Source organism: Helicoverpa armigera, chromosome 11, assembly GCF_030705265.1.
Source record: "Helicoverpa armigera isolate CAAS_96S chromosome 11, ASM3070526v1, whole genome shotgun sequence".
Taxonomy (NCBI): Eukaryota; Metazoa; Arthropoda; class Insecta; order Lepidoptera; family Noctuidae; genus Helicoverpa; species Helicoverpa armigera.
The window spans coordinates 11,049,197-11,075,999 of record NC_087130.1 but is presented as its reverse complement, the minus strand read 5'-3'; the positions used below and the strand labels follow the sequence as shown (position 1 = coordinate 11,075,999).

At 36.8% G+C, this 26,803-nt stretch overlaps 2 protein-coding genes across 3 annotated transcripts in view; both read left to right on the top strand.

Moving 5' to 3' along the window:
- LOC110375577 (protein trapped in endoderm-1) overlaps window positions 1–20,042 on the top strand; it is a 38,978-nt gene extending 18,936 nt beyond the window's left edge. The window contains exons 3-6 of one of the 2 annotated variants that reach the window (XM_021333732.3): window positions 6,784–7,030; window positions 15,743–15,845; window positions 17,603–17,817; window positions 18,047–20,042. In XM_021333732.3, the coding sequence (XP_021189407.3) occupies window positions 6,784–7,030; window positions 15,743–15,845; window positions 17,603–17,817; window positions 18,047–18,425 (944 nt within the window). In that variant the 3' untranslated portion in view covers window positions 18,426–20,042. The remainder of the gene's footprint in view (window positions 1–6,783; window positions 7,031–15,742; window positions 15,846–17,602; window positions 17,818–18,046) is intronic. The other variant, XM_021333733.3, reaches the window with a different exon arrangement.
- Window positions 20,043–23,954: 3,912 nt separating this feature from the next.
- On the top strand, window positions 23,955–25,201 carry LOC110375576 (ATP synthase subunit d, mitochondrial). The gene is made up of 3 exons (XM_021333731.3): window positions 23,955–24,156; window positions 24,226–24,444; window positions 24,864–25,201. The coding sequence occupies exons 1-3, from the start codon at window positions 24,038–24,040 to the stop codon at window positions 25,048–25,050; spliced, it is 525 nt and encodes a 174-aa protein (XP_021189406.1). The 5' UTR covers window positions 23,955–24,037; the 3' UTR covers window positions 25,051–25,201.
- Window positions 25,202–26,803: the final 1,602 nt, after the last annotated feature.

Below are 26,803 nucleotides of genomic sequence, written 5' to 3'. Positions count from 1 at the left end.
CATGCGAGTAATATCGAATTCCTAATCGAGTAAGCAAGACAAGAGATAGTTAGATACAATATTGGAAACGGCTGTCAGGATATAGATAGTTTGGCATTGTAGGGTAGAAATATAGAGTTATTGAATTAAGAAGGGTTGATAGTTTCAATAGTTCTCGAACAATCAATAGTCGAATTTAAGGGTCGTAGTAGAATTTAGAGACATCAATAGCCTGTATTAGATTTAGGATGCTAAAGATTCCTAATTTTGTTTTATTCCATGTAAGGGACTAATATCAAAAGTGGCTCCCATTTTGGATTTTAGGACCTCAGTAGGAAGGTATTTTAAGTTTCTGGCGACATAAATGTTTGGTATTCCATTATTCCTGAAAACTGCAAGTCATCTGGTCAATAAGTATGGTTTTGATTCCGATAAGATAAACATAGAGCTGTCAATTATGTGATTGACTCCAGCTTTGGAAACTTAGCTAGCTTTCTATCTACGTACATCTGTGCATTTGGTCCTTAGGTGATGTACAGATTTAGGTTTTTTTACACCACGTAGTTCATCAGGCATGTGGAATAAATGAAAAGCGAATGAATCAATTGCTTGCATTCAATTGCTTGTTTTGTGGGAAATCATCAATGAGGGAGTGTCAGACTCTTGCTGGCTAAAACCCACCATGTTTTCTTCTTAAGCCCTGTATGTGCTGAAGCTCTTTATATACAGTTCAATACCTACAAAGCACGTAAGAGGCCACGTAGCACTTGGACTGTAGTACTTACGCGTAAGTTAAAACGCCTAGTCTATCCTCATCTTTACTTTAACGCCTAGTTATAGCTAACTAACGAACGGTAACGATCATGAGTAAAGTTCTGATGAATTCGCCGTCAGCGAGCGCACGCGATCTTCATCTCGAACTAATCAGCTTTGTTCATTAACGGACGCTCCTACCATGCACCAGTTCTCTCATGATGGGTATGGCATAGATTTCAAGCTGGTACGGATATGGTGGAATTACGGGATATTTTATTCGACGGGCAGGAACGCAAACTCAAAATATTAATGGTATTTGCTTGCAGATGTTGATAGTAATGCTAAAGTACAGCTTAAGTTGCAAATGTGACGGCTTATAATATACTTAATATATTTTATATTTACTCAGGTTTAATTTAAGGTATGTACTTACTGAGTTTATGAACTAAAACTAAATACTTTTTACAATTTGCGTTTATTGGGCCCTTCAGGAAAAAAGGAAATATGTGAGCTATCTTTTGTAAAAAAACTGAATGTTCCAAATTTTATCTTGACTGGCGCCGGGCACTTAAAATGCAGCTGATATCGTTGTTTCGCGAATCAACTGCTATCTCGATCACTAAAGGACACTGAAAGTTATAATTTTTTAACACGTGTTTTCATGAATAAAAGAGTAAGTAGATTTTCCTTGAATAAATGTATTTTCCGTCTTTCTTACTTTCCTTGTACTTACTTTTGTCGAATATGAGAACTTGTCTCTGAACGTCATTGGTTTCATCTTATAAATTATATAATTTAGGTATTTGAGGTGCTTTCAGTTACTTAAAGTTTTACGTTTTAATTAAAATAGTGAGCAGTTTAAAATTGTAAGGATACTGAGAATGCATTCATTATGGCATTAAATCAACACTGCGCTCAGAAACAACGACAAAACTAAATACACTGCATCAACGAAATATTTGGTCACAATACAGCTGGTCTGTTGACAGCACAATAAGTGGTCCATTGACCGATTGGTCACAAGTCTGACGCGGCTATCAAAACAAACACATTACCTCGGCAGGATAATCCATAATGCTTTGCATCGATACATCGGGGATTTTGTAAATCAACGCTTTTTAGCGCCGTGACATCAACTGTTATTATTGTATTTGTGGATTACTGATTTTTTGATAATTTGTAATATTTATATCTAATGCTTTTGAAAATAGTCCTACTATTCCTCTTGTTGTCAAAATCTCTTCTAACTATGCTGCAAATTACATCATTGATTTTAACGCAGAAAAAAATGCAAAATCCACATTCATCATTCCAATTTGTCGTAGGAAGTTATCTTAGAAAAAGATTAGTCAGCTGATTGTGTAACCAAGTCCGATGACTTAATGTTATAAATTACCTACAGACCTATGATTAATAATATTTATGTCATCAAAATCTCAGCTTTTATTTATTATTATAATGCCTGTTTAATATTTATGTACATGAGATTTTTTTAATATTCTTTCCTATGAACAACTCAGTGGAAGTAGAGTGGAATAATTCGAAAAAAATGTTACAATTAAATTCATATCCATACAAAAATAAGAACTCCGTCAATATAGAAAGCCTTTCGTTCAAGAAGTATTTAAATGTGAACTGCCATACATATGCAATGGCCGTAAATTATAAATAAAACATGCGTGCCCTAAAATCCTCACGCCATTTAATTTGCGAAAGTAATAAATACCGTAGCAAGCCACTATGAAAGAGAAACTAAGAATTTATGACTTGTAACAATAACTAGTAATTAAACGTATAATAATAGCTTTAAAAAAAATATATTCTGATGTAGAATTTGCAATAAGCGCGTTAGGGTTATTGAACTTAAGAAAATCGTAATGATACCTTTCTTGTATATGTTAATTGCTATAATTTGAATATAAATGCTAATATAATAAACTATCAATTATTTTGTCAGTTAATAACGTGACTTAGCTTATACTGGTAAAAAAAGATTAAGTATTTTATCGAAAATGAAGCTGTTGTAGAGACCAAACTACGCATCGGCCTACGGATGAACTTGGACAAAACCAAGGTCGTGTTCAATGAACATGTTCTACCGGAACCGATTGCGATACACGGCGCCGTTCTCGAAGTTGTTCGGAAATATGTATACCTCGGGCAGACATTGCAGTTAGGTAGAAACAACTTTGAGGACGAGGTGAATAGGAGAATTCAGTTGGGTTGGGCTGCATTTGGGAAGCTACGTCGAGTCCTAACATCGTCGATCCCACAGTGCCTAAAGTCGAAAGTCTTCAATCAATGCGTCCTACCTGTCATGACTTACGGAGCCGAAACGTGGACACTGACGGTACGGCTGGTCCACAAGTTTAAAGTCGCTCAGCGGGCTATGGAAAGGGCTATGCTTGGCATTTCTCTGAGGGATCGCATCAGAAATGAGGTAATCCGTCAGAGAACCAAGGTCATCGACATAGCCCACCGAATCAGCAAGCTGAAGTGGCAGTGGGCTGGCCATATTAGCCGAAGAACCGATAACCGTTGGGGTAAACGAGTTCTAGAGTGGAGACCACGCCTCGGCAAGCGTAGTGTAGGACGTCCTCAGGCACGGTGGAGTGATGACTTGCGCAAGACGGCTGGCAGGAGCTGGATGCGAGTAGCCGAAAATCGATCTCAGTGGCGTGCACTTGGAGAGGCCTATGTCCAGCAGTGGACTGCGATAGGCTGATGATGATGATGTAGAGACCAAAACATATTGATATCTGAGAATATGTAGGAGACAGAATACTACCCTGTGGCAATCTCAAGAAGCGAATCTACAAACATGATATTTCCGCTAAACTTAAACATTAAAAGTACCTAACTAAATAAGATACCTGCTACAGACAAATCAATATAAAACATTGGTACGTATGGTTCAAGTTTGAATATCATAAAGAAAATGATGTATAAAAGGCTGTATCAAAATCTAGGAAAAATACGCATATCAGACATCAGAATGAAATTATTTATAGTAAGAGAATGGTCAAAGTCAAAGTCAAAGTCAAATCATTTATTTCATTTAGGCCTTTACAAGCACTTATGAACGTCAAAATTATAACTAAGTTTGATTCTAGTTGCCCATTCCAAAAGTAGCTTCCTATGGAGAAGAACGGGCAAGAAACTCCATGGTTACTCTTTTTTAAAAATAATATAGTATTACAATTTGTATGTATTGATACATACAGTGAAAGCATGCGAAGATCATGTAGAATCGCAAAGACAAATGAGGATAAAGTGACAATTAAAATGCTACATGGTGTTCACATTTACAAATTGGTTTATATTTTGGTACAAAGTTACAAACAAATAATCAAAAGATGAATACAATTTTATTTGCTGGTGTAATTTTAATTTGTTAATTAATTCGATATTGTCAGTATGTCCTACGGAGCAGGACCAGCATGTTTCCAAGCATTTTTATCTTGAATGTAATCTTCTAATTTATAATATGCTTGCTTACAAAGTGTGGCTTTTATATGAGTTTTAAACCGCATGTCATTTAGTTCCAGAATGTTGTCTGGTATTTTATTATAACATTTGACACAATATCCCATGAAAGATGTATGTACTTTAGATAATCTAAACTGCGGGATAGCTATCTTATTTTTATTTCTAGTGTTATAATTATGTCTATCACATATTTTTTTAAACAAATGTAAGTTTTTCCTAACATACATGATATTTTCATAAATAAATTGGCAAGGTACGGTCATGATATTAATTTTTTTAAACAGTTCCCTAAGAGATTCACGACTACGTAAGTTGTACATAGCTCTGACAGCTCGCTTTTGCAAGATAAATATGCATTCAATGTCAGCAGCTCGTCCCCACAGCAGAATGCCGTACGACATGATGCTGTGGAAGTAACTAAAATATACCAGTCTAGCTGTTTCTACGTCCGCTAGCTGCCTCATCTTTCTAATAGCATAGGCGGCCGAGCTAAGACGACCCGCAAGAGATGTAATGTGGGGTCCCCACTGTAGTTTTTTGTCAATGGCTAAAATAAATAAAATAAGAGGATAAATATTTAATTTGATAGTGTATATGAATCGAAATATATAAAACATATACCTGGTGTTATTTTAGATAAGTAGATGTATATGTTTTGTGGCCTTGATTGAAATATTGATGACCGATGATGATTCAATCATAAATGTTATTACATTTAAAAATATCGCATTTTTAAGTACGCTCTAATGGCGATTGCGTATTTATACGTTCATAAATAAACAAAAAATATTAACTTATTTTTATTCAGACTTAATTTATTTACAGCCTAAACTTTTATAATTAAGATTTAAACTTAATTTTAAAGTACATAAATCAAAACAGGCTAAAGCGCCAAGCAACTACCAACCTAACATACTTTTTGGCTGTAATAATAGAATCACTAGTTTTATTTAGATCGCGAAGTAAAGACTCCAGTAGAAATCAAAAATAGATTGGCGCTAAAAAGGGTTTCCACAATGTTATGTCTCGCCTAGCAGCTCGTTAACGTGTAAACAGTCCCTCATAAACATACATAGACTCAGAAAATAATCATGAATCGATTCAATTCGGATAAGTGGGGCCGCTCGATATTGCGTTTAGCCGTAATGCCAATCAATCGAAACGTTTTGTTTATTCTGACCGTGGGTACATCTCTAGTTATATCAAAAGGTAAAAATACACAGATAATGTTGGTCGGTTGCTAAGCTATGCTTTTGCCAATTTTAAGATGATCAAGTTTTTTTATGCTAATTGAAAAATATTTTCTGAAAACATGCACTCTTTCTTTCAAAATTATCCAGATAAATAATAGCAACACATTGAAGAATTAACTAGCCAGTCTTTTGACAGAACACTTAAAGCGTGAAGTGATTTAAGAGGTAGGAGATGAGTAGGTAGGGATGAGCGCCAACAATGTTTGATACATACAAAATCCCAGAAATTACACCAGTCTTCTTTGGCTTTGTCTTGTTGTCTGATGATGTTAAGAAAGCTGTTTTCAATACTTACTCCAGAGATCCTAACAATACAACTTGTGTGTCCAACCAAAACAGAAGAACAGAAATAAAATGAAGCTATCTACAAAATCTTTCTCTCCATCTCCCGCACTCAAGGATATTTCACAAAATCTTTTCACCACGTTATCGATCTAACAGTTGTTGATATGAAACATAACATGCTAACAGATTGGTACTTCCTCTTTTGTCTGGCGAGATCAAAGTTTGCACGGTATGACCTTAGCCTAACTCTTTAAAAATATCTAACTCAACAGCTGCTTTCATTGGTCGATTTTTCTTTGTCCTTGGAAGCTTGATTTATAGTTTGTTTTTGACCTTTCTAATCTTCTTTTGGAAGAGCTGAACATCACTCACACACTTCATCACACATCACACATCACACTTCACTCATCACTTACACTCCTGAATTATATGCCCCGAATTAACCTTATTAACTAAATCCACCTGAAGGCCAAAAGTATCCTAACGACTGTCAAATCTTAGTTCTAAAGTCCTTTCTCTACCTATCAGTCATAGTACGCATCATCTTCCTTTTGTACCTACATTATTCACTCACAGTATTTATTTCGTCCAAAATCTTTCAAATAACAAAACAGAACTGTATTAGCATTTGTTTGCAACAATCAGCTGTATTCCGGGAGCGCCTACGTGACTGGGAGAGCCGATCTCCGTAACTCGACGCGTATATTTTGCTAAGAATCCCATACATTCCGTGTACCTATGTAACGTATATGCAAATTCTGCGTTTTTTCTATGCATTCGGTGCACAATTGATGTGTACAGTGATTGATTTAACAATCAACAAAGCAGTCTAACGTGATTTTGCACGGTACAGTGTGGTGCAAGAAAATTAACGCAGCTAAAAATTTGTTTCGCTTGGTAACAATCTATTTCTTTGATGTTTCCCAATTTTTTAGATTGCTCGACTTCTTTTTAAACTGTTTTATTAGTAGTGTTGCCAACCTTTTCTGTTTACTGATTTCTGTTTCTTTGTCTTTTCTAGGTAACCTAGTAACGACAGTGGCACTACTAATGCACCCGAAGCTCCGCGGCCACGTGACGACGATGTTCGTCCTGTCACTATGCGTGTCAGACCTGCTGTTCTGCTCCATCAACCTGCCTCTGACTGCCAACCGCTACATCAAGCAGCACTGGGGCCTAGGCCCGAGTCTCTGCCAGATGTTCGCCTTCGTCTTCTACGGGAACGAAGCCGTCTCCCTACTTTCTATGGTCGCTATTACCATCAATAGGTAAGTTAAAAATGTTGCTTACTGTTTTATGATCGTAACGTTGTTTTTGATATTAGGTAAACAAGAATTTCCCGCCTACGGTGTTGTTTTGGAATAACCCTCAGGTTTTTGTTGAACAACAAAAAACAATTCCCGAAATTACATTGAATACGGGTTTCTAGAATGAAGATGGATACTACGTTCTTACGAAACGTAAGAAAAATACTATTAATGGGGTTTCCAAGCAATTTTATTATTTTGTAACAATTACGGAAAACATTGAAATCCGGTACTCTACCGCAGGAGCATGTTTACATGAACCGGAATTGAAGAGTTTGCCTACATCAATATTTAGATACCACCTACGTAAATCGAGATGAAAAACAAACCTTTACTAATAAAATAAACCTTTGATTCTTACTGTGAAGTGGTGAACCTACCTACCACAATATTTACCAGTATGCCTTAGCACAGTATCAATACTCCACGTGTTTGGGCTTTATTCTAAAGAAAAAGTTTCTAATTGTAATGGAAAAATACCAGAACCTAACTCCATATAGTTCCACTAGAGAATGTACTTTAGTATCCCGCCACTGATATATCCCGAATACATTTTCTACGTGGGTATCGTAAAAAATACATTTAGTGGTGGCGTGAAACAGATTATAAATGTCGACGGCTTATTTATCACGCCATCCCACCACTCAGCCGTACAGTTGTAAAACAAACCTCTTTACTGATGCCGGAGAAAAAATACTCCTCATTCAAGACGCTATTTATAGGAACCGGTGATAGCTAGCGATATTGACCTACTGCAGAATTCACGGAACCTATAAAATCGCTCCCAAATTATCCGTCAAAAATACATAAGTGGCTTTTATTTATTTTTCCTTTTTTACTATTCATCAATTTTATATTTAACATCAGATTTTAGATTTAACTATTTGCTAACCACACGGACGAACACTGAGGGAAAATGATGACGTGGGCGCTGCCTGTTGCCGCTATCAAACAAATATAAACTAGGTACAAAGCTCGCGGTGAACTCAAAACGTCACTTTCGTTTCGATAAACTTGTTTATGCAATTACTTCCCAAGAAATTGAAACAATAAGACAATTTTATTCGACACACAATATCCCATTGTGGTGATTTTGAAAGCAATATATTCGGTTCGTCGACCCGCCCTCAGATTAAAGCATTACCATAATACTGGTGCATTAATATTAATGCGTGGTAACCAATTTAAAGTGTCCTCGAGTGTACGTGTGCGATGCTTATGCGCCCGCGCCGCGTTCACCTCCGCTGCACCCATTGGATACATTATTTTATTGGTTTTTATGCTCTGTCGAATTAAGACATTTAATTTCACCTTTAAAGTGAGTTATCGCAACAATGTCATTTTTATAATAAAATAACAACGTCAAAATTCGATAAACAATAAAAAATAGTCTGTAAAGGATGATGATTTTAAAGAAAAACTATAAAGCAAAATTCCAACATAACTAAAAATATTCATACAATAGCTACTGTTGCTTCTTGTTGGACATCTTATTTATCAGAATAATATTTGCATCATTAAACAAAGCTGTCAGTTGCTTGATAACATGAGGAACTGACAGACAGCCAGCCAAGAATATCTACAGTTTAATATTATAATGACCCAACAATAAATAGGTCATTTTTAATGCAAGCTAGTGTAATTGTTGAAGTTATGTTTAACTTGTTTCTAACTCTAACAACTTATTAACTCACTGTAAAACGAGAAGGAAGTTTTCAAGTATGTAGTTGTTACTATTTTTCGTTAATAATTGCATAGTTGATTATACGAGTAGTAGACGGTATGGAATTCAGTAGATATACCTTTCACATTTTTTTAAATAAAAACAGGACTAGTCAATTGATCTTTTATGAACGCTCTATGGATTTTAATTTTAAATCCCGGTCAGTCATGGATTTTCCATAATTAAACTTTTTTCCAAACATGTTTCTGAGCAGAGGAAGAGTAGGTAATCAAAGATTATTTAAAAAAGTAATGAGATCAATTACATTCTAACTAGCGTGTATACTTCTGAAAAATAATAGGGGTATTCCTTTTATTTTTTAAATAGGGAGGCGTTAATCATAATTCTCTGACTTTAATTGAAAGAGCAATTATTATTTCTGTTTTATGAGGGTTCTCCTAATTGTAACACACTGGTTTAATTATGTTGACCAAATCTGTTTCTCTATATTTATTTTGGAACTGTTTGGTTTTCTATTGACCCTTGACTAATTCAAGATACTAATTTAAATCCGCATTAAAGATAAAGCTTTATTTTGGAAAAGTAATTCTTAAATTTCAAGTTATCTTTTCTTAATTATTGTACTTTGTACGGTAATCTAAGACACCATTGACTGAGTAATAGGCAAAGGGACGCATCTCGAGAAAAAAATCTGAAATCGCTAATCCGCCTTGAACAAGCGTACACCTAGGTACACACAAACACTTCTTTTTAGCTAATATCATTAGTGGAGTCTGATCCTAAAAATAATTCCCATGCGGTTTTCCTGTGGCATCTGAAATATAAATATTTATTTGCACATGCAAATATCTATATCAGTGCAAAATATAGTAATAGTTACCTATGCATATCACGTATATTTATGATATCACTGAGCTTCGGTAAATCGCGTCACAATATTTTAAAACAACCTGGGTATACAAACAAATTCAATTAAAAATTATTTATCTTATATTGTTTGGCATAACTTACAGTTAGGAACTCACTCAATTCATTCTTTACCCATAGGTAGCTTCATTTAATTTTCCATTAGCAACATCGGCTGTTTCTTCCGCCTATTTACGAGTGAGCAATAAACAGCCGATCAAATCTATTATTTCTATCATATTTATAGATCAGCCATCAGCCGATATCCTTCCTTCTTTCATTTGTTGATTTTCCTATAACATCTGTACCTATTACACATTATGTATTGAAAATAAATATAGTTAAAGGCGTAGTTTTCCCTAAGCACACAGAAAATAAAGTACTTTTGGTTTATTTTAAAAAAAACATGTCTTATACCTAAAGTTTTTTTTTCAGTTTTATTCAGACTTCTACAATTTGGTTTTATTGTACTACTGAACTGATAAAAAAAATCTCACATCGTAGGGATGGTAGACTATGCTCAGAAGACATAGGCTCTTTCTCCGGGCTAGGTTAAATAATTTACACGGAACACGGAAACCGGAAAACTACTCAAAGATCCGCTTACTCTAAAAAAAAATGTCCGCAAATTCCTTCACTGACTTCTATTGACAACAACTTCAACAATGTTTTGGTATGGCGACTAAGATCAGTAATTATAACATGTTAACATGTACAGAAGCTATTTATCTAAGAATACCAGCCATTGATGCGTTGAAATTAAAATAGTTTTCTTTGGAATGTGATAGAAACCAACACAAACTTATAATTATGTCGGCCGTGCGTGGGTATTTGGTAAAACTCTGTCATTATTGGCTGATCCATCATTCATGGGAATAAGTGATAAGATTAACCAACTGCATGTTTGGTGATTACTTTGTAATTAACTAGAATTACTAACGCTTCAGTAAGTAACATGAATTTCATACTAAACTCGGTGCCATTGAAAAACCATTCTAGACTTTTCCTGTAGGACTTTACCTATAAAATAATAATCTCAATCTTTTATTATTTGTAGAACGTCGCTGTTTTATGTAATACACATTTAATTAAAGGGTTCGGGTTTACTTAGCGCACAGGAACACTACAATTAATAATATATATGTCACCGTAAGATTACAAACATCGTTAGATTACAATCTATCTCGAGAGATTGTAAACTGTCGAATTATTGTGAAAAGTAACATCTGATTGCAATTTAACGCATCATTTTTCGCTATATTATAATCTATCGATGAGAAATTGACAAATTGTCAACTGTCCGAAAGCTCTCCCTGATTGGTCAGTCTTTTTGTAAGATCGACCAATAATCCGTTCTGTTCCCATGGAGAGATGCTCATGCGTAGAGTTAGGAATGAAATAGAGGTGTCAGTTAAATAAAATAAATGCTCTTCAAAAATTCTTCAAGGATTTATTATTTAGTACGAGTAATTAATATTAGTAATTAGTAATTAATATTCCTGACATATGGAGAGAACAAATTGTAACGAAATATTTATTCTTCAAACACAAATTGAAATTGGAAACATATTGATTTCTGACACTTACGCGAATATTAGACATTTAAATAAAACTACTTTTACGGATTTTATCGCGGTTATATTATATTATTTAATCCCGACGTTTAAAACCGACCGCGATAAAATCCGTAAAAGTAGTTTTATTTAAATGAAACTGGAAAATTATAAGAAACTTTTATAAAAAAAATAACAAAACAATTAGATAGTTTGTCTTCAAACACAAATTCATTCCTAACTCTACGGGAACTCCATGGCAACAGAACGGCTGGTCGTGATTGGTCGATCTTACAAAAAGACTGACCAATCAGGGAGAGCTTTCGGACAGTTGACAATTTGCCAATTTCTCATCGATAGATTATAATATAGCGAAAAATAATGCGTTAAATTGCAATCAGATGTTATTTTCACAATAATTCGACAGTTTACAATCTCTCGAGATAGATTGTAATCTAACGATGTTTGTAATCTTACGGTGACATATACACTGTTGTTCTCGTGTCGTGCATGTTGTGTAGAAATTAATAATAATAGAATATGAATACATTGTATATCCTTTCCTACCTTCAACAAAAAGAAAAAATATCTTCTTAATCTTCCCGTAGTTGCAGGAATAGTTTATTAACAGCCGCTCAATATAAGTAAATCCTTTACTTCAGGTTTATAGAGAAAATTGTATGAAACCAATTTGACTGAAATATCGGTCAAACACTCAAAGAAACACATTCAACCAGACTCAAATTATTCAACAGCAGCTTACATTCGAACTTAATTTATAAGTACGCTAATGGCCGATAAACGTGAAAATATTTAATTCAAAATAATAAACATTTTTGTTTATATGCTTACGAGCCTTTCTCGAAAACACGTTGCTTTATTTTTAGCTTTCAGGATTCGCCTTAATTGCGTATTAAGAGGTGCCCTTCTCTTAAGATGTAAATATAGATTTACTTTGCAAATTATTTCGGTGCGTGGTAAGTAAAACATTAGTAAAATTAAATCAGCATTGTTCTAAATAAGTTCTAAACAAAAAACTAACATTCATTGGCAAATCAGAATTATTCTCGCTTAGGTCTGTGCTTGGATAGAAACCCTGAGTAAAATAGTAAAATGAGTTCTAATAGCAAATATACGAACTAGAACACTTGATAAGTCGCAATCGGAATGTATCTGAAACATTAACAAGAGATCGTAAAACTCGAATAAAATTGAGTTAAATGAGTTATCGTTGACTTGGTTTGACTGCGCTTACGCACGAAGGATTTCCAAGATGTTGCGGCAATAAAATTGTTCACACTAGGTTTTGAAACTATTGATGACATTAACCTAATTAAAAGGATTTTCAGTCTTAGAAAAACAAAGCTTGTTCAACTTTCAGTGTTGATTATTGCAGAAATAGTGTAACTCTAGCTGTAAGCTAGTATTTATTAGCTAAGTATTTCTTTATTTAAAATGCAACATAATTAAATGTTATAAAGGCGGATTTAATGCCATAGGCACTCTCTCCAGTCAACCTTAAGGTGATGCAGAGATAATATTGTGGGTGCATTAATTACTACTAAGACATTAAGATACATAATAATCGAATTCTGAAAACTGTGGTGCATGTAACTCATCTCCAATTTTGTTGATTACTTGACTTAGGTATTTATTTGCCTATAAATTCTGTAATAGATACAGCAAGTTAGGCCTTCGTGATTTTGCTGAAAGCTATAGTCAAACTCACTCCCTTTCATGACTCACATTGCACGACGCTGCATCTACAAGCCACATTTTACACCATACCAGTGTACCGTGTACTGTACAGTTTCAATACTCACATACTTAGTGTTCTGGCACTAAATCGATCTTATGATTATCGCAATATCCTGTACAGTGCAGAATAACATCATAACACGTATTAGCCAAACGACGTAGGTGGTGTAAATCAAATCATTTGCGTGGTTCACCTGTTTCAAGAGGCTGGTTTTATAAATAGGTACATCTGTTGCTGGTAATGGCATTTTGGGGGTGTGGTCTTTTAGTTACACTTTAATTTTTTAAATAAATATGACAGTATTTAGCAAGGATATGTATTTGCGAAAAGCATGTTGCTAAAATTAGATTTCATCAACAGACTCTTTCGATGAAAGTAAAAAGATGTCAACAAAAATGATCAAGGGAAGAACAAAATATTTTTTCTAAATCCAGGTTAAGACACTGACCATTTAAGTTCTCAAAATCATCAAAAATGATGTTAATCTTGTTTAAAATGTCTTACTCCATGTAATAGGTACGTAAGATGAAGCAATATTTTTCAAACCAAAAACAGCGCAGTTGCTTACACGATTACCACCTACCAAATGACTCTGGATAAGGTACCCTCCTACACGCTACGTGCTTCAGCTGACCTACATTATATTCGAAACATTTGCGCACACGCATTTTAAGTTCCATTTATGAAATAACCACATGCAAGATGAAATAAAATGCCCAAACCTTAGGCGGTGGTGCAAGTCGTGGGCAAAAGCGATTTAAAAAACCAAGCAGGTTTACAAATTGTTTATCCTCTTTGCTCAAAGTCATGCTTGTAAGGTATTTCTTACTAATAAGGTTGGTCATCATCATCCTCTTGCCCTTATCCTAAGGTAGATCAAACACCGCATTTTAAGTCATTGCCTTTAGGGTCAATTGTAAATAAGACAGATTGTAGCAATGATGTGCCTTTTTGTACCTGAAAAGTACATAAATGTATCATGCTCCCTGCCTTCGTTCTTTTAAGGACTATTTCAATAATCGCTCTAATTAAATTATCCTCACAGTTAGGCAGGTATAAGTGTTGATTTATCAATCTTCCGTATATTGTTACCCTCCTGTACACATATCCAAATCCATATCCGAAAATATAAAAGTAAATAAAACCTTAAAGCAATATTTGCCGTCACGGATCGCTTGCATCTGGCGTCACCGATTTAATCCATCGCAGTTCCATCTGTGAGCGCATCTGTCCCGCCCAGTGGGCGAAGGGCTCGAGCCAAACAAAAATAAACCCATTGACGATGGGTCAGTAGCCGGGGCACAAAGAGCCCACTGTGCACAATGAGGGCCTGTGCCTCTAGTTTTTTGTTCTGTTTGCCTTCAGTTAAAGGCTTTGTAAGTAATGCACTCTAATTTGTTGATGTGATTGTTGGGAAAGCGGCTCATTAAGATCGTGATTTAGATGCCGTTTCTGTTGCTGTTAAAGGGAATTATTATCATAATTTGACACGTTATTGTGAACTACATGAAGGCCTTTGTTTTGGAATATAAATAACCAATCATAATTCCTGCTTTGATAAAGTTCACCCTCGCTTCATTGAATTACAACAACAAACAATTGCAAACAATACTACAATCGATCAGTGCAGAGCACCACGGCCTTTGCTGTCATAACTTCAAAAGGATCACATTAGACTAAAACAGCTCTCAAGGCAGCCTAGCGTAATCACAGTCGCATAATACCAGTAATTGATTCCCAATGCAAATCCATCGCAACTGGCACAGAGGCAGACACTATCAAAGGCACCGACAGACACGTCCTTCACCATTTAACTAATTATATCAATCCTTACAGTGAACCAACAAGTTAAGCCACAAATTGTTATCTAATCCGAGGTCCCTGGTAAACATACTCACTTTCCCACGCCAGATAAGGGAGTGTTGTGAAGTGGTGATTATATTATGAAAGCGAAAAGTAAATGTTATCAACTTAAGTGGAGACACTTTGTTGTTTTATCGCGTCAAATAAAACTGCTGGTTAAAAGCTTGTGGTAATTTTAATTGTGAGATGTTTGGTCTTTAATTAGACTGGAGATGGACCAGCTACTTCTATTTACTTCTCATGTCTGCGTATACCATGTTTGATGATAGCCCTCTATATCTTGCACCTTTCTCTATATCTTAAAAGATTATTTTTTCAAATCGGTCCGAAAGTTTGTGAGATTAGCGCGTGCAAGCAAACAATCTCTTCAGACTTAGTTTGATGATAGCGACAGCTTTAAGAAGGTGCGTAATTAAATTAAGAACTTATTTCGTGTAACACATGTTAACTTTGACTACAAAAGTTCACGGCAACGTATGGCTTAAGATATTATAAGTCCTCTCTAAGCCTGTACATAAGTTAGATCTTATTATCATAAATCAGCTTAAAGTACTTTCTCGTTGAGGTTCGTTCACAAGGGTGGCCCTATTATAAGTGAGAGAGTAAACAATTTCAAGTGTGTTTATCGAACCATACAAATTCACTAGAAACTCTAAATACCAATGATGTTATTATTTCCTCAATATTTTTATCTGAAGTTCACTAAAATAGGAACGCTCCAAATATTTTAAAATCCACGTGTAGATAGGTTCTTTTACTTCCTCTAGTAAATTGTTTACCTTTTTACGTCTAAAAATAGTTGAACCGTGTATGTAAATATAACCTAGATTTATATGATACCGCATACTTGCGTACCTATAGGTACTGTTCTATAAAACAGTGCGTTTGATTTCTGCGTATTGTTTCAGATACACTCTGATCGCATACTACGACATGTACTCGCAAATATACACCACTACGAAGATCTGGGTGCAACTGCTGCTTATATGGCTGGTCTCATTCGGACTGATGGTAAGTTCATACAAAGTTAAGTGCCTAATTGTGCTCAGTGTATTCGTTTATTGATACTGAAAGTGCAGATCTCAAATATATACATCTCATTATGGTCACTCACATACGCGAGTGTTGTGTATTCATCAAACGCATATGTAGATAATGACTATGAGCATTTCCTCAAAATTGCAAGCATTTTCACTCTCATTACGTTCAAACATAAAATACACAAGAATATTGTAACAAATGGTTCCTATCAATCATTGGACGGCGTTTAAACAAAATTTCTAGGTATTTTTATAACAAAAACAATTGCATCACATTGGAATCAAAACACAAATCAGTCTATCAGTCGACGCCAGCTTTCATCAAGTTCTCGCTTGAGATTTGTTAAATTGAACATTTTGCCCAAGTGTACAGAATCATTATGGGAAGAAATGGAAATGCAAATTATCATAAATAGGCACAGTTTCGTAAAACAAATTTTATTTAAGCAAGTCTCAAGCCATTTAAAATAATTTAAGTCGAAAGCACTTGTTTGTTCTATAGAGATATGTTATTTTCATCAGAACCCGGCAGATACACTTGATACATTACATCTAAAGAACATAAAAAAAATATTATTTAAAAGTCATAAACGTTAAACAATAACAAAATCAAATAAATGTACGATAGGCACGAACCATCTGTTTAAAGTCAGTCATAAATAATAAAGGGACCCGGAACAAAAAACACAATTTATTACACCAGTCCTACAATAACAATATTAAATTATTACTGGAATCAAAAAGATAATAATTTTATCCGTTACTGGGAACACACACAACGCTGCCATTGGTACACATTGGTACATTGCAACTATGTTGCCAGCCCAAATAAATAAACTTTTATGGTAATAAAGGAAGCTAGAATTAGTTCATTGCACTTCCACGCGTTGATTGTCCTGAATTAGCTAACATCCTCCGCTCGTACCTACTCATTAATTACTATGATGTAACCAAAGGAATGTGCTGTCGACGAAAATGTTAAAGAGAGTTACAGAATTTCCGAAAAACCCGGATTTAAACAGCACCAAATTAAATGACACATCCTTCTAAAATAAGTATTTGTATTGATCCAAAAGTATATTTTCTTTCAAAAGTATTTTTTTTCTTTCGACACCGTTGTTTGGCTCTCATAAAACATTCAATACAAATTATTTAAATAACTAATGAAAATCACAACGAACATCAGCTACATCTCGTCTAGGTACTTACATGGTAGACCATACGAGACGAGACTAACACGCTCATTTCTGTAACTTGCGCCACACCACTAGAGCTCCTCTAGCGTGTACTAAACCTATTTCCCTTCCACAACTCACACAGTCATCTCAATTACTGCATTTCATATTACAGGCAGTCGTGAAACAGCAATTCAGTCCAACAGTGGGAATCGCGTTAATGACTCCGAGCTGTTGCATTTTAATACCACTTGACATTAACACCCTTTTGAATAATTCCGCTTTATGAGAACCCGCATTCAATAAAATGTTGACGCTGCTGATTATTTTGTTCCGTCATGGCGTATTAGTTTTTTGGTTTGATAGGGCTAATCATCATTTCATCAATATATGTATATTTTTAAGCATACAGAGATCTTCTGAAAAAATCCTTCTGATGATCTTTGATATTCAGAAGCAGTTTTATTGAAACTTTAGTGAGGCTAGGTAGGTTCTTTGACAAGTTCAAAGCCTTGTTTTAAGCAGCCTTATAATACCAACACTTTCTTCCCAGGTACCACCCCTCCTCGGCGTGTGGGGCCAGCTAGGCCTAGACGCCAGCACGTTTTCCTGCACCATCTTACCGAAAGACGGCAAGTCGCCCAAGAAGTATCTATTCGTGTTCGGCTTCGCTCTGCCGTGCGTGGTCATCATCGTGTCTTACTCCTGCATCTACTGGAGAGTGCGCCAGAGTAAGAGGAAGCTGGAGGGCCGCAGGTGTGTATGTGGGTGAGGATCACATGTCACTAGCGTGGCTAATGTGGTGGTGGGTTGGGTAATGTTGGGCTTAAAGTGGTGGTGGGGTAAGAAAGAGTTTGTAATACTCCCGGGATGTTATGTCCCGTTGTTAAATATTCATGTAGCATCCGTGATTATTCGAATGAAGCTAAAGGTTCCATACTTATTTTGGTGACAAGCGTGTGAACTAAAATAAACTTATGTTCTTCCTTGTCCACAGCAAACTATCCGGCCAAACAGCCAAAGAGAAAGAAGAAGACTCCCGCCTAACGACTCTCATGCTGACTATCTTCCTGTGTTTCCTCGCGTGTTTCCTACCCCTCATGATCATGAACGTGGCAGACGACGGCATCACCTACCCCTGGCTGCACATTATAGCCTCGATCCTCGCCTGGGCTTCCAGCGTCATCAACCCACTGATCTACGCCGCCACCAACAGACAGTACCGGGCTGCCTACGCCAATCTACTCAAGTTCTGCAAAAACAGCACCGTGGGACGACGGACAACCTGGGGAAGCCGGACTATGGGCCATTCTTCTAACTCCCCGCATTACGCCGAAAAACGAAACCACATGAAGGATAAGCCCGCCAATTTATGAATACACCAGTGACATCTATCGGCGAAACGAAATGTTTCTTTTGAGAGAATTCTTTATGGTTTGAAGTTGATTGCAAGTTTTATCGTTGTATTGTAAATCAATAAACGTCCAAAATAGTTTTTAGTTTACACAGAAATTCCTAAGCATCAGGAAAGTGTAATTTAATTTGCTTAAAACTTGTGGGTATATTTGGTTGTTTTTTTTTTTGGGTTCCGTAGAAATTGCGGTGTAACCCGTTAGAGTTTCTTTTAGTTTACTATGTCCGCTAGATACCTAGTGCTAACCCAATTCTGCATTTACCTACGTTTATGAATCTCATTAACAGAACGCCGACGTCGTAAAAAGTGGATTGCAATTTTTAGACCGAAATAAAAATGATTTTATGTACTAGAAACTGTATGCTCACTACAAATTGTAATTCTTATCTATTCCTAACTATAACATACAAAATCTATTACGGTCTAAACAGCCTTGTGTAATTGGGCTGTCGATCAAAATAATCTATGTAACTGTTCAATGCACAACTTAACGACTTTTAAAGACAGTGTGTTAGTGAGTGCACAGTAAATCTAATTCCTGTAAATATTAATTATACATATGTATATAAAATCAGGTTCTAATAGCTATAATTGATGCTTACCAGTTAACTTAACCAAAGTAAAATATTACCTTTATTTTTTATATAAATAATCTTTAATGCGATAAGAAAATAATTATAATATATGTAATATTATTTAAACGTAAGAATGCATTCCTTTAGGTTATAAATTATTTTTAGTTTTTATACGATCGTTCAGTTCTGTAAAATTGGATCCAGGCACTAAAATGTGTAATTGATTGCAATTTGGTTAGTCTGTTTCCGCCTCAAAAAGACCTGACAAATGTTTGACGAGATTCATGAGGACACTTCCAATTCCAATATAATTGTTCTTACTGACTCAGTTAAGCTAATATGCAGTTATCTGAGTCCCTGTAATTCTTAATTTATTTTCGCCAGCACCTTCCATGCATAGCCTTTGCAATATTTCGAATAGTTCGCTTTATGCCTACTTCTAAACACAGTATGTAAATCGCTATTAATAGAACTCGATCAACGTTTTTCAAAGAAGTGCTGTTTTCATTTTTGAGCTATGAAAGTAACATTTTTTATTGCTCTTGGTTTTTATCTTTAATTTAATATGATCAACAAGTTCTCTGAAACTGTGACCTCATTCTGTTTTATAATGCGTATAGCAAATGTGCAATGTAGTGTTCATTGCTAAAACAATGTTCTACAAAAATAGTTCATGATCACGGCAAATAATTGTCACGTTGAGTTGTAGCAAAATATTGTAATAATAATAGTTCTTGTGAAGACTGATATGTAAAAGTCAATTAGGATAAATAGCCCCTCAAACATAGCTACGTGGGAGAAACCGTTATGTTGACATTGTTATTTTAATATACAAACAGTTTTGGTTACGTAAAAAGTTACTATTTATTTTAATCAGGATTTCTGACGACAGAGTATCAAAAAAAGGAAAATGTTTGCTTAAAATAATTTATTATATTGTGTAATTAGAATAGTTCTGTTAATAAATAAGTGAACCAAAGGTAAAATAAATGTATTTATATAAATATGTTGTTATTATCCCGGCTTTCCTGCCCTACACTTATTCATGGCCATACATAAAATACTTAATTTTATATGAATATAGGAAATTCTCGATGATATATCAATTATATCATCATCAGAGAGCGACGGGATATGTGAAATCCTGAACTTACATCATTCTCTTCCAACTCGGAGCTTAGTTTAATTTCAAAATCGGAGTTCGAGATGAGAGTGGCAAGTTAGGTCCAACTTATAGTGACAAAAGTCACGTTAAATTGGGTCAACAAAACTATAAAATACGTTTTTTTCAAAACCAATCAGTTCAGTAGCTAGGGTACTAATAAACCTACAAATATAATTACCCCTCTTCAGAATACTATAACCTATATATTTTTTTTTAATCAACTGAAATCGTTTTTTTTATTTGTATCATCATCCTCCCAATTCCAACTATCCCTAAGGCGGCCAACCGTCCCGCATTCTGCGGGACCGTCCCGCAATGCTTGACGAAATCCCGTTTTGAAAGTATTAGTAAAATAGTCCCGCAAAACGTTGTATGCGTCCCGCATGTCCCGCATCCCTATGTTTCTACCACACTTCTACACAACACAAACCTGCGCGCACGCTCAACAGTGCAGGAACACAGATTACCTATAATATAATCTCGTTCTCTTTATTTCTACTGAACTCGTGAGGCCTAATGATTTTGAAAATAAGACATTAGTGCACGCTGTGACACGATATTGATAGGTTAAATTACGGTTTTTATTTTATCAGTCCCGTCCGATAATTTTTCAATGCCCCCCCCCCCCTCCTTTTCACGAAAGGTTAAGTCCCGCATTCAGTTTTCGGAAAGTTGGCCGCCTTAACTATCCCGAACTACCTATTGGCTACTGTTAAAACTGAGTGTCAGATCTCAAGGATTGAATAAAGGAGATGGCCAAAGGAGATCATTCAAGTCTCGAACATTTTGTACCCAAAAGTGAAAGTGCCGGCCAGAAGAAAAAAATAGTAGATTCTTGTAGAGGATAATGCCCTGAAGATTTTTTACTATTACAAGAATTGTCTACAATTAACTCCTAGGCTCCTATTTGACTTTGAAAATCCCAAAAAATCCCACAATGTTTGGAGCATTACATTACGGCCCCAAACTGGAGAAGCCGGCCGCTGCCTTCAAACGACTCCTGCCCGACCTGGGAAGTCATCAAATGACCCCTCTCGCTGTGGGAAAGTCAGACTCTTACTGACTAAAACCCATCATGGGGAAACCAGGGCCGCGGTAATTCTTTCGAACAATCCCGCAGCCTCGATAGGCCTTGTCCCCGCAAAAATATCGTACGATTCTTGTCGAGGATGCCCTGAAGATTTTTTACTATTATAAGGAACGTCTTCGGTTAACCCTCAGACTGCTATTTGAGTTTATCGTGAATAAAAATCTATACTTGAATGTCAGACTCTTACTGACTAAAAACCGTCGTGTTCCGTCATAGGCCTTTTATGTACCAGGGCCGCGGTATCTCTTTCGAACAACCCGCATGCTGACATCTCTTTGAGGAGCGCGTGGAACAACGCGCGCCGTCGACACGGGTCTGTCGTCTAAGCAGACAGAGGGACGATGAGCCACCCAAACTCACCGCCCACAGACCCACGCCTACGGTTGCCGGGAGTCATCTAGCGACACCCGGCGCCCATGGTGTCTACCTGGTCCAGCGCGGCGGCCGAGAGGTGCGAACTCTCTGGCGTTCCGCCTCCTCCTTCTCGAGCATGACCGCTTCGCAGAAGGAGGCGACGGCATCCCATTCCTTCTCGCCCCGGACCATGGCCTGAACCAGGGCCGGACGCGAGAGGTCGCCGCCGCCCAAAGCCTCGACGAGGACCCGGCGGTGCCCTTCCCACGCAGGGCACTCCTGGACTGTGTGGTCCACCGTGTCCTCGGGGCTGTCCGCACAGTGGTGACACCCGGGCGGGGGTTTGCTGACTGTCTGAAGAGGGCTTGGGTCAACGCTCGCCGCCGACACGGGCCTGTAGACTCTAAAGCGGCGAAGGGACGATGAGCCTCTCTAAATTCACCGCCCACAGACCGACGCCTAAGGTGGCGGGAGTCTTCTTGACACCCAACGCGCGTGGTGTCTTCCACGTTCACCTCAGCGGCTGGGATGAGAGGCGCGATCTCTCAGTTATTCCACCGCATCCTTCTCTGGCATGCTTCGCAGAAGGAGATGAAGGCATCCCATTCCCCCTCGCCCCTATAGAATTTCGAGTGGCTCATCGTCCCTCCGTCTCTCTCTTGGAGACCAGAGAGTGTCAGCAAACCCCGGGTGACCAAAACCTGCCGGGGCTGCGGGATTATTCGACAGAGTTAGTAGACGTTCGATTAGTTAAAAAAATACTGTGGACGTTATTTGCCGTAACATTCAAGTATAGATTTTTATTCACGATAAACTCAAATAGCAGTCTGAGGGTTAACCGAAGACGTTCCTTACAATATAAAAAATCTTCAGGGCATCCTCGACAAGAATAGAACGATATTTTTGCGGGGACAAGGCCTACCGGGGCTGCGGGATTCTTCGAAAGGATTATCGCGGCCCTGGTGTCCCCATGATGGGTTTGAGTCAGTAAAAGTCTGACTTTCTCATGGCGAGAGGGGGGTCATTTGATGACTTCCCAGGTCAAATAGGAGTGGTTTAAAGGCAACGGCTGGCTTCTCCAGTTTGGGACTGTAATGTAATGCTCCAAACATTGTGGGATTTTTTGGTATTTTCAAAGTCAAATAGCAGCCTAGGGGTTAATTGTAGACAATTCTTGTAATAGTAAAAATTCTTCAGGGCATTTTTCTCTACAAGAATCTACTATTTTTTTCTTCTGGCCGGCACTTTCAGTTTTGGGTACGAAATGAATGTTCTCCTTTTCATAGAAAAAAAAACCAGAATCGACAGCAACGAAATGGGTACCAATGGGTTCATTATTATTGACCTTTGATGGTGCCAAAAAATCCAGCCTGAAAACCATGGGGTATAGGAGCTATATCATATTTTCACAAAAATAAGTTCTGTTGAATTTATGTTGATTTTAAAGATTATTAACGTCAAGGGACATAAAAAAGCAAAGTAAACTAACATTATACAAGCCACTAGTAATAAAATAACCCCATAGTTTCAGAGTTGGCCTAGTGATTAAAAGGTCTTGTATTTAACCACTCCAGATACGATTAAGCACCGACCTTACCTACTTGGAGAGGTTTCGCAGTTACATGCAACCTTCACAACTGGCTATGAAATGTTTTTGGAGAAATTGTCTTTGAAAATCGCGCCATGTGACATTGTCAAATATAACAAATGACTTAGCAATGCAAAATGGTCCAATCACGAGTCTGCATTCAACTTCTAACGAACATCAAACAGTAAAAGTAAACTTTTTTGTGAACTAAAATCTTGATCGAAAAAGCGTTATAAAAAGAGAACCCCATGGTTTTTAGATGATTTGAAATACTTTTTAAAATCCACAAATTATACTGAATCCAATCATACATATGAAGTTCCTGTCGACTCTGGGTGTTTTTTTGGCCATCTCCTTTGTAAACATAGATTTATAAGAACTTGAAAACATTTACATAAGTATTACAGAACCCTGATATGCAAAAAACTATTCGGACCTATCTGAAATGATGAAATGGTACCGCAAGCGCCATCTGTTTTTGATAACCAGTACTTCATCAATAATTACATAGAATAGAGTACAGAAGATGGCACTTTAAAATAAATCAACCCAAACCTAGTTAATATAACCAATTACTACTTGTGCTTATTTTTATTTACATCTTCTACAATATTGAAAACTCGAGTAATAAGCAAACAAAACTGCAGTTTGTTTGAAGAAATCATAGACAACTTCTTTCAAATCATTGGCTTAAAAGCCGCGTATGTCAATCAGAATTTTGAAAGAAAACTACTGTTGTCTATTATCGTTTGACCACTTCCTGACAGCCCTGTAATTTTGTAGAAAGAAAAATCGCCGAAAAATGGCGAAAAGGATTGCACAGAGCTCCGTAAACTGGGCCGCCCTCGCCGAGAGGGTCCCGGCCGAACAGAAGGTCCACCTTGCGGCTTTCAAAATTAAGTCCGACACTTATCTCCGAAGGTTAGTTTTGATCGATGGATTACATAATTTTCGTTTGGAGTTTTTGGTTAATTAATTTGCTTTTTGTAGGGTTTTGGCTAACCCCCCTGAGCCGCCGAAGATCAACTGGGCCCAGTACAAGAATGCCGTGCCCATCCCCGGTATGGTTGACACCTTCCAGAAGCAGTACGAAGCTCTGAAGGTGCCGTACCCTGCTGACACACAGACCGCTCAGGTCGAGGCACAATGGGCTGAGGTCAAGAAGTCCATCGAAGCCTTCATCCAGGAATCAAACGCTAACATTGCTGGGTAAGTAAATAACTTCTACATAGCAGTGTAGTGTTGTGCCCACACACAATTTTGTACAAAATTTTATAGCAACATAGGAAGTAGTGATATAATAGAGAATTTCATTATGATGAACAAATTATAGACCAACACTGCTCCAATAATCTCATTCTCTACTCTCTCTCTCTGACATCATTTTGAGTTTGATTTTGCCATGGCTTAATTCAATTGGATTATTAATTAGCCACATTTTATTTTGTTTACTATCAACTTCAAGCTATTATTAAATTCAATATTATTTAAGTCCTTGCCTAGACAGGATAATAAACTGTGTATCCTATATTTCACATCTCAGTTGCAGATTTTATGAATATTCATGTTCCTGAAAATACTACGTTCATATACAAAAATTTCTGATATTCCATTTCAAATCATTCTAGCTACCAGAAACAGATCAGCGAGATCAAGGCCCTGCTGCCATACGACCAGATGACCATGGAAGACTACCGCGATGCCTACCCAGAGGAAGCTCTCGACCCCATCAACAAGCCTACCTTCTGGCCCCACACCCCTGATGAGCAGCTCGGCTACGTCGACCCTGACAAGCCAGCACATTCCGGACATTAATGTAATCAGCGCCTTTACTCAGCTTCAGAATATAGTCAGCATATATCAGCGCCATGTGATAGTTGACCGTTGTGAAGTATTGTCAAGGTTCTTAGGAAGTTGCAATCATCTTGTTCTATTTATGTAGGAATAAATGAAATCTTTAACAACAGTTTTTGTTTTATTTTAATTTTAAATAGAATAGGTGTAATGTGTTGCTCCCACTGTTGCTTATATTTAGGTACTTTGAACCTTTTTGGGGAAAAAAGGCGATCATAAGAACCTACTATTTCAAGTTAATTACAGTTACCGGCACGGATATTGAGCTCTCGGCGGAAGAGTGGGGATCGCTTTGCGCACCCGTACGCATAAGGCAGTAAATCGCTTCTGCGCAGGTGAAGGTCAGGGCTCAATATCCGTGCCGATAACTTTACATAAGAGTATGAATGAGTTTGTTGGCATCTGTGCTTGAAAAATGGATAATAAAGCTGTGTAATTTGAAAGGATATTTTATTTGATATGTAATTAGTACAAACTAAACCATCCAAAAACCAAAGAAACCTGTCCTGTCTCAAGCTCTAAATATCTATGCATAAATTTCATTCAAATCGGTTCTCTCTTCTCTTCAGCTTTATAATATTAGTATAGATAATTCAGTTAATTTACACATGAAAGAACAAAATTTTTACTGACTGCCCTAGATTCAACATCCTCGGAGCCCTTCTCCCAACCATGTTGGGGTCGGCTTCCAGTCTAACCGGATGTAGCCGAGTACCAGAGCTTTAGAAGGAGCGACTGAAAGGTTATGGTTCCCAATTCGTCGTCCTAGCCCAGAGTCGTATTAACCCTCTGCAACTGACGTGGTCAAATTTTTACAATTCAACTGAGGTGGTAGTACACGAGACACCACTTCAATTGCAAATATTTTTGTAAAATTAAACTATACAGCAAACTTATTGATATTTATTAGATTTATAGCCTATTTTAAATGTTAAATTAACTTGGAATAAAAAGAAGAAAATGTACTTTCAAAATTAAACAACTTTTATTTACTTATGTCAAATCAGTCTGAAAAATTCTACTTAATCATTTATGAACTAAAAAAAGTAACAAAATCAACTTTTTCAAATTTTCAATTACATATTTTAAAAGTTCACAATAATATGAATCAGTGTTGGAAAAATGAGATACATTCGTTGGTCAAATTATAAACTAGACTGATTCAAAGTCACACCTTTTTTGGCAATTATCACACAGTGGCTTAGAGAACTGAAGGCAAATTGGCTTCGAACAATCACAGCAACGATACTTAGTTTGTCTTTTTATTTAACCCTCTGCAGCTGAGGTGGTAGTCCCACAGACACCGCAAAATACAAAATCAAGTTTTTTACCGTCATTTTTCAAATTCGTGCGCCAGCTCTTCGAGTACCTTCCTATAAAGGGCTCGCGCGTCGGACAGTGTGCGAGGGGCGGTCACAGTGAGCTTACTTTAGCGTGGAGGAAGAAAAGTGTCCACGGGACTACCACGTCAGCGTCAAGGTAAGTTTCCACGAGACTACCACCTCAGTCAAATGGTTATATCTTCATAGTGTCTCCTAAACTACCACGTCAGTAACCTAGTTTAAATGATTCATTTTTAGTGTTATTTTCCAATTTTCCTGAAATATTACGTTAATATTTTAATTACTTATCAATTAACTTGAATGCCAAGCTAACTGGTGTTAAGTACCGAACAAGTTTTTAGATGGACATCTCAAGCAACAACCCTAAACTA

What these genes read in the sequence shown, in the direction of transcription:
- LOC110375576 (XM_021333731.3), top strand. Translation starts at nt 24,038, where the DNA reads ATGGCGAAAAGGATTGCACAGAGCTCCGTAAACTGGGCCGCCCTCGCC. An exon ending in TCCGACACTTATCTCCGAAG is followed by an intron (nt 24,157 to 24,225) that starts GTTAGTTTTGAT and finishes TGCTTTTTGTAG; the next exon opens with GGTTTTGGCTAACCCCCCTG. An exon ending in TCAAACGCTAACATTGCTGG is followed by an intron (nt 24,445 to 24,863) that starts GTAAGTAAATAA and finishes AAATCATTCTAG; the next exon opens with CTACCAGAAACAGATCAGCG.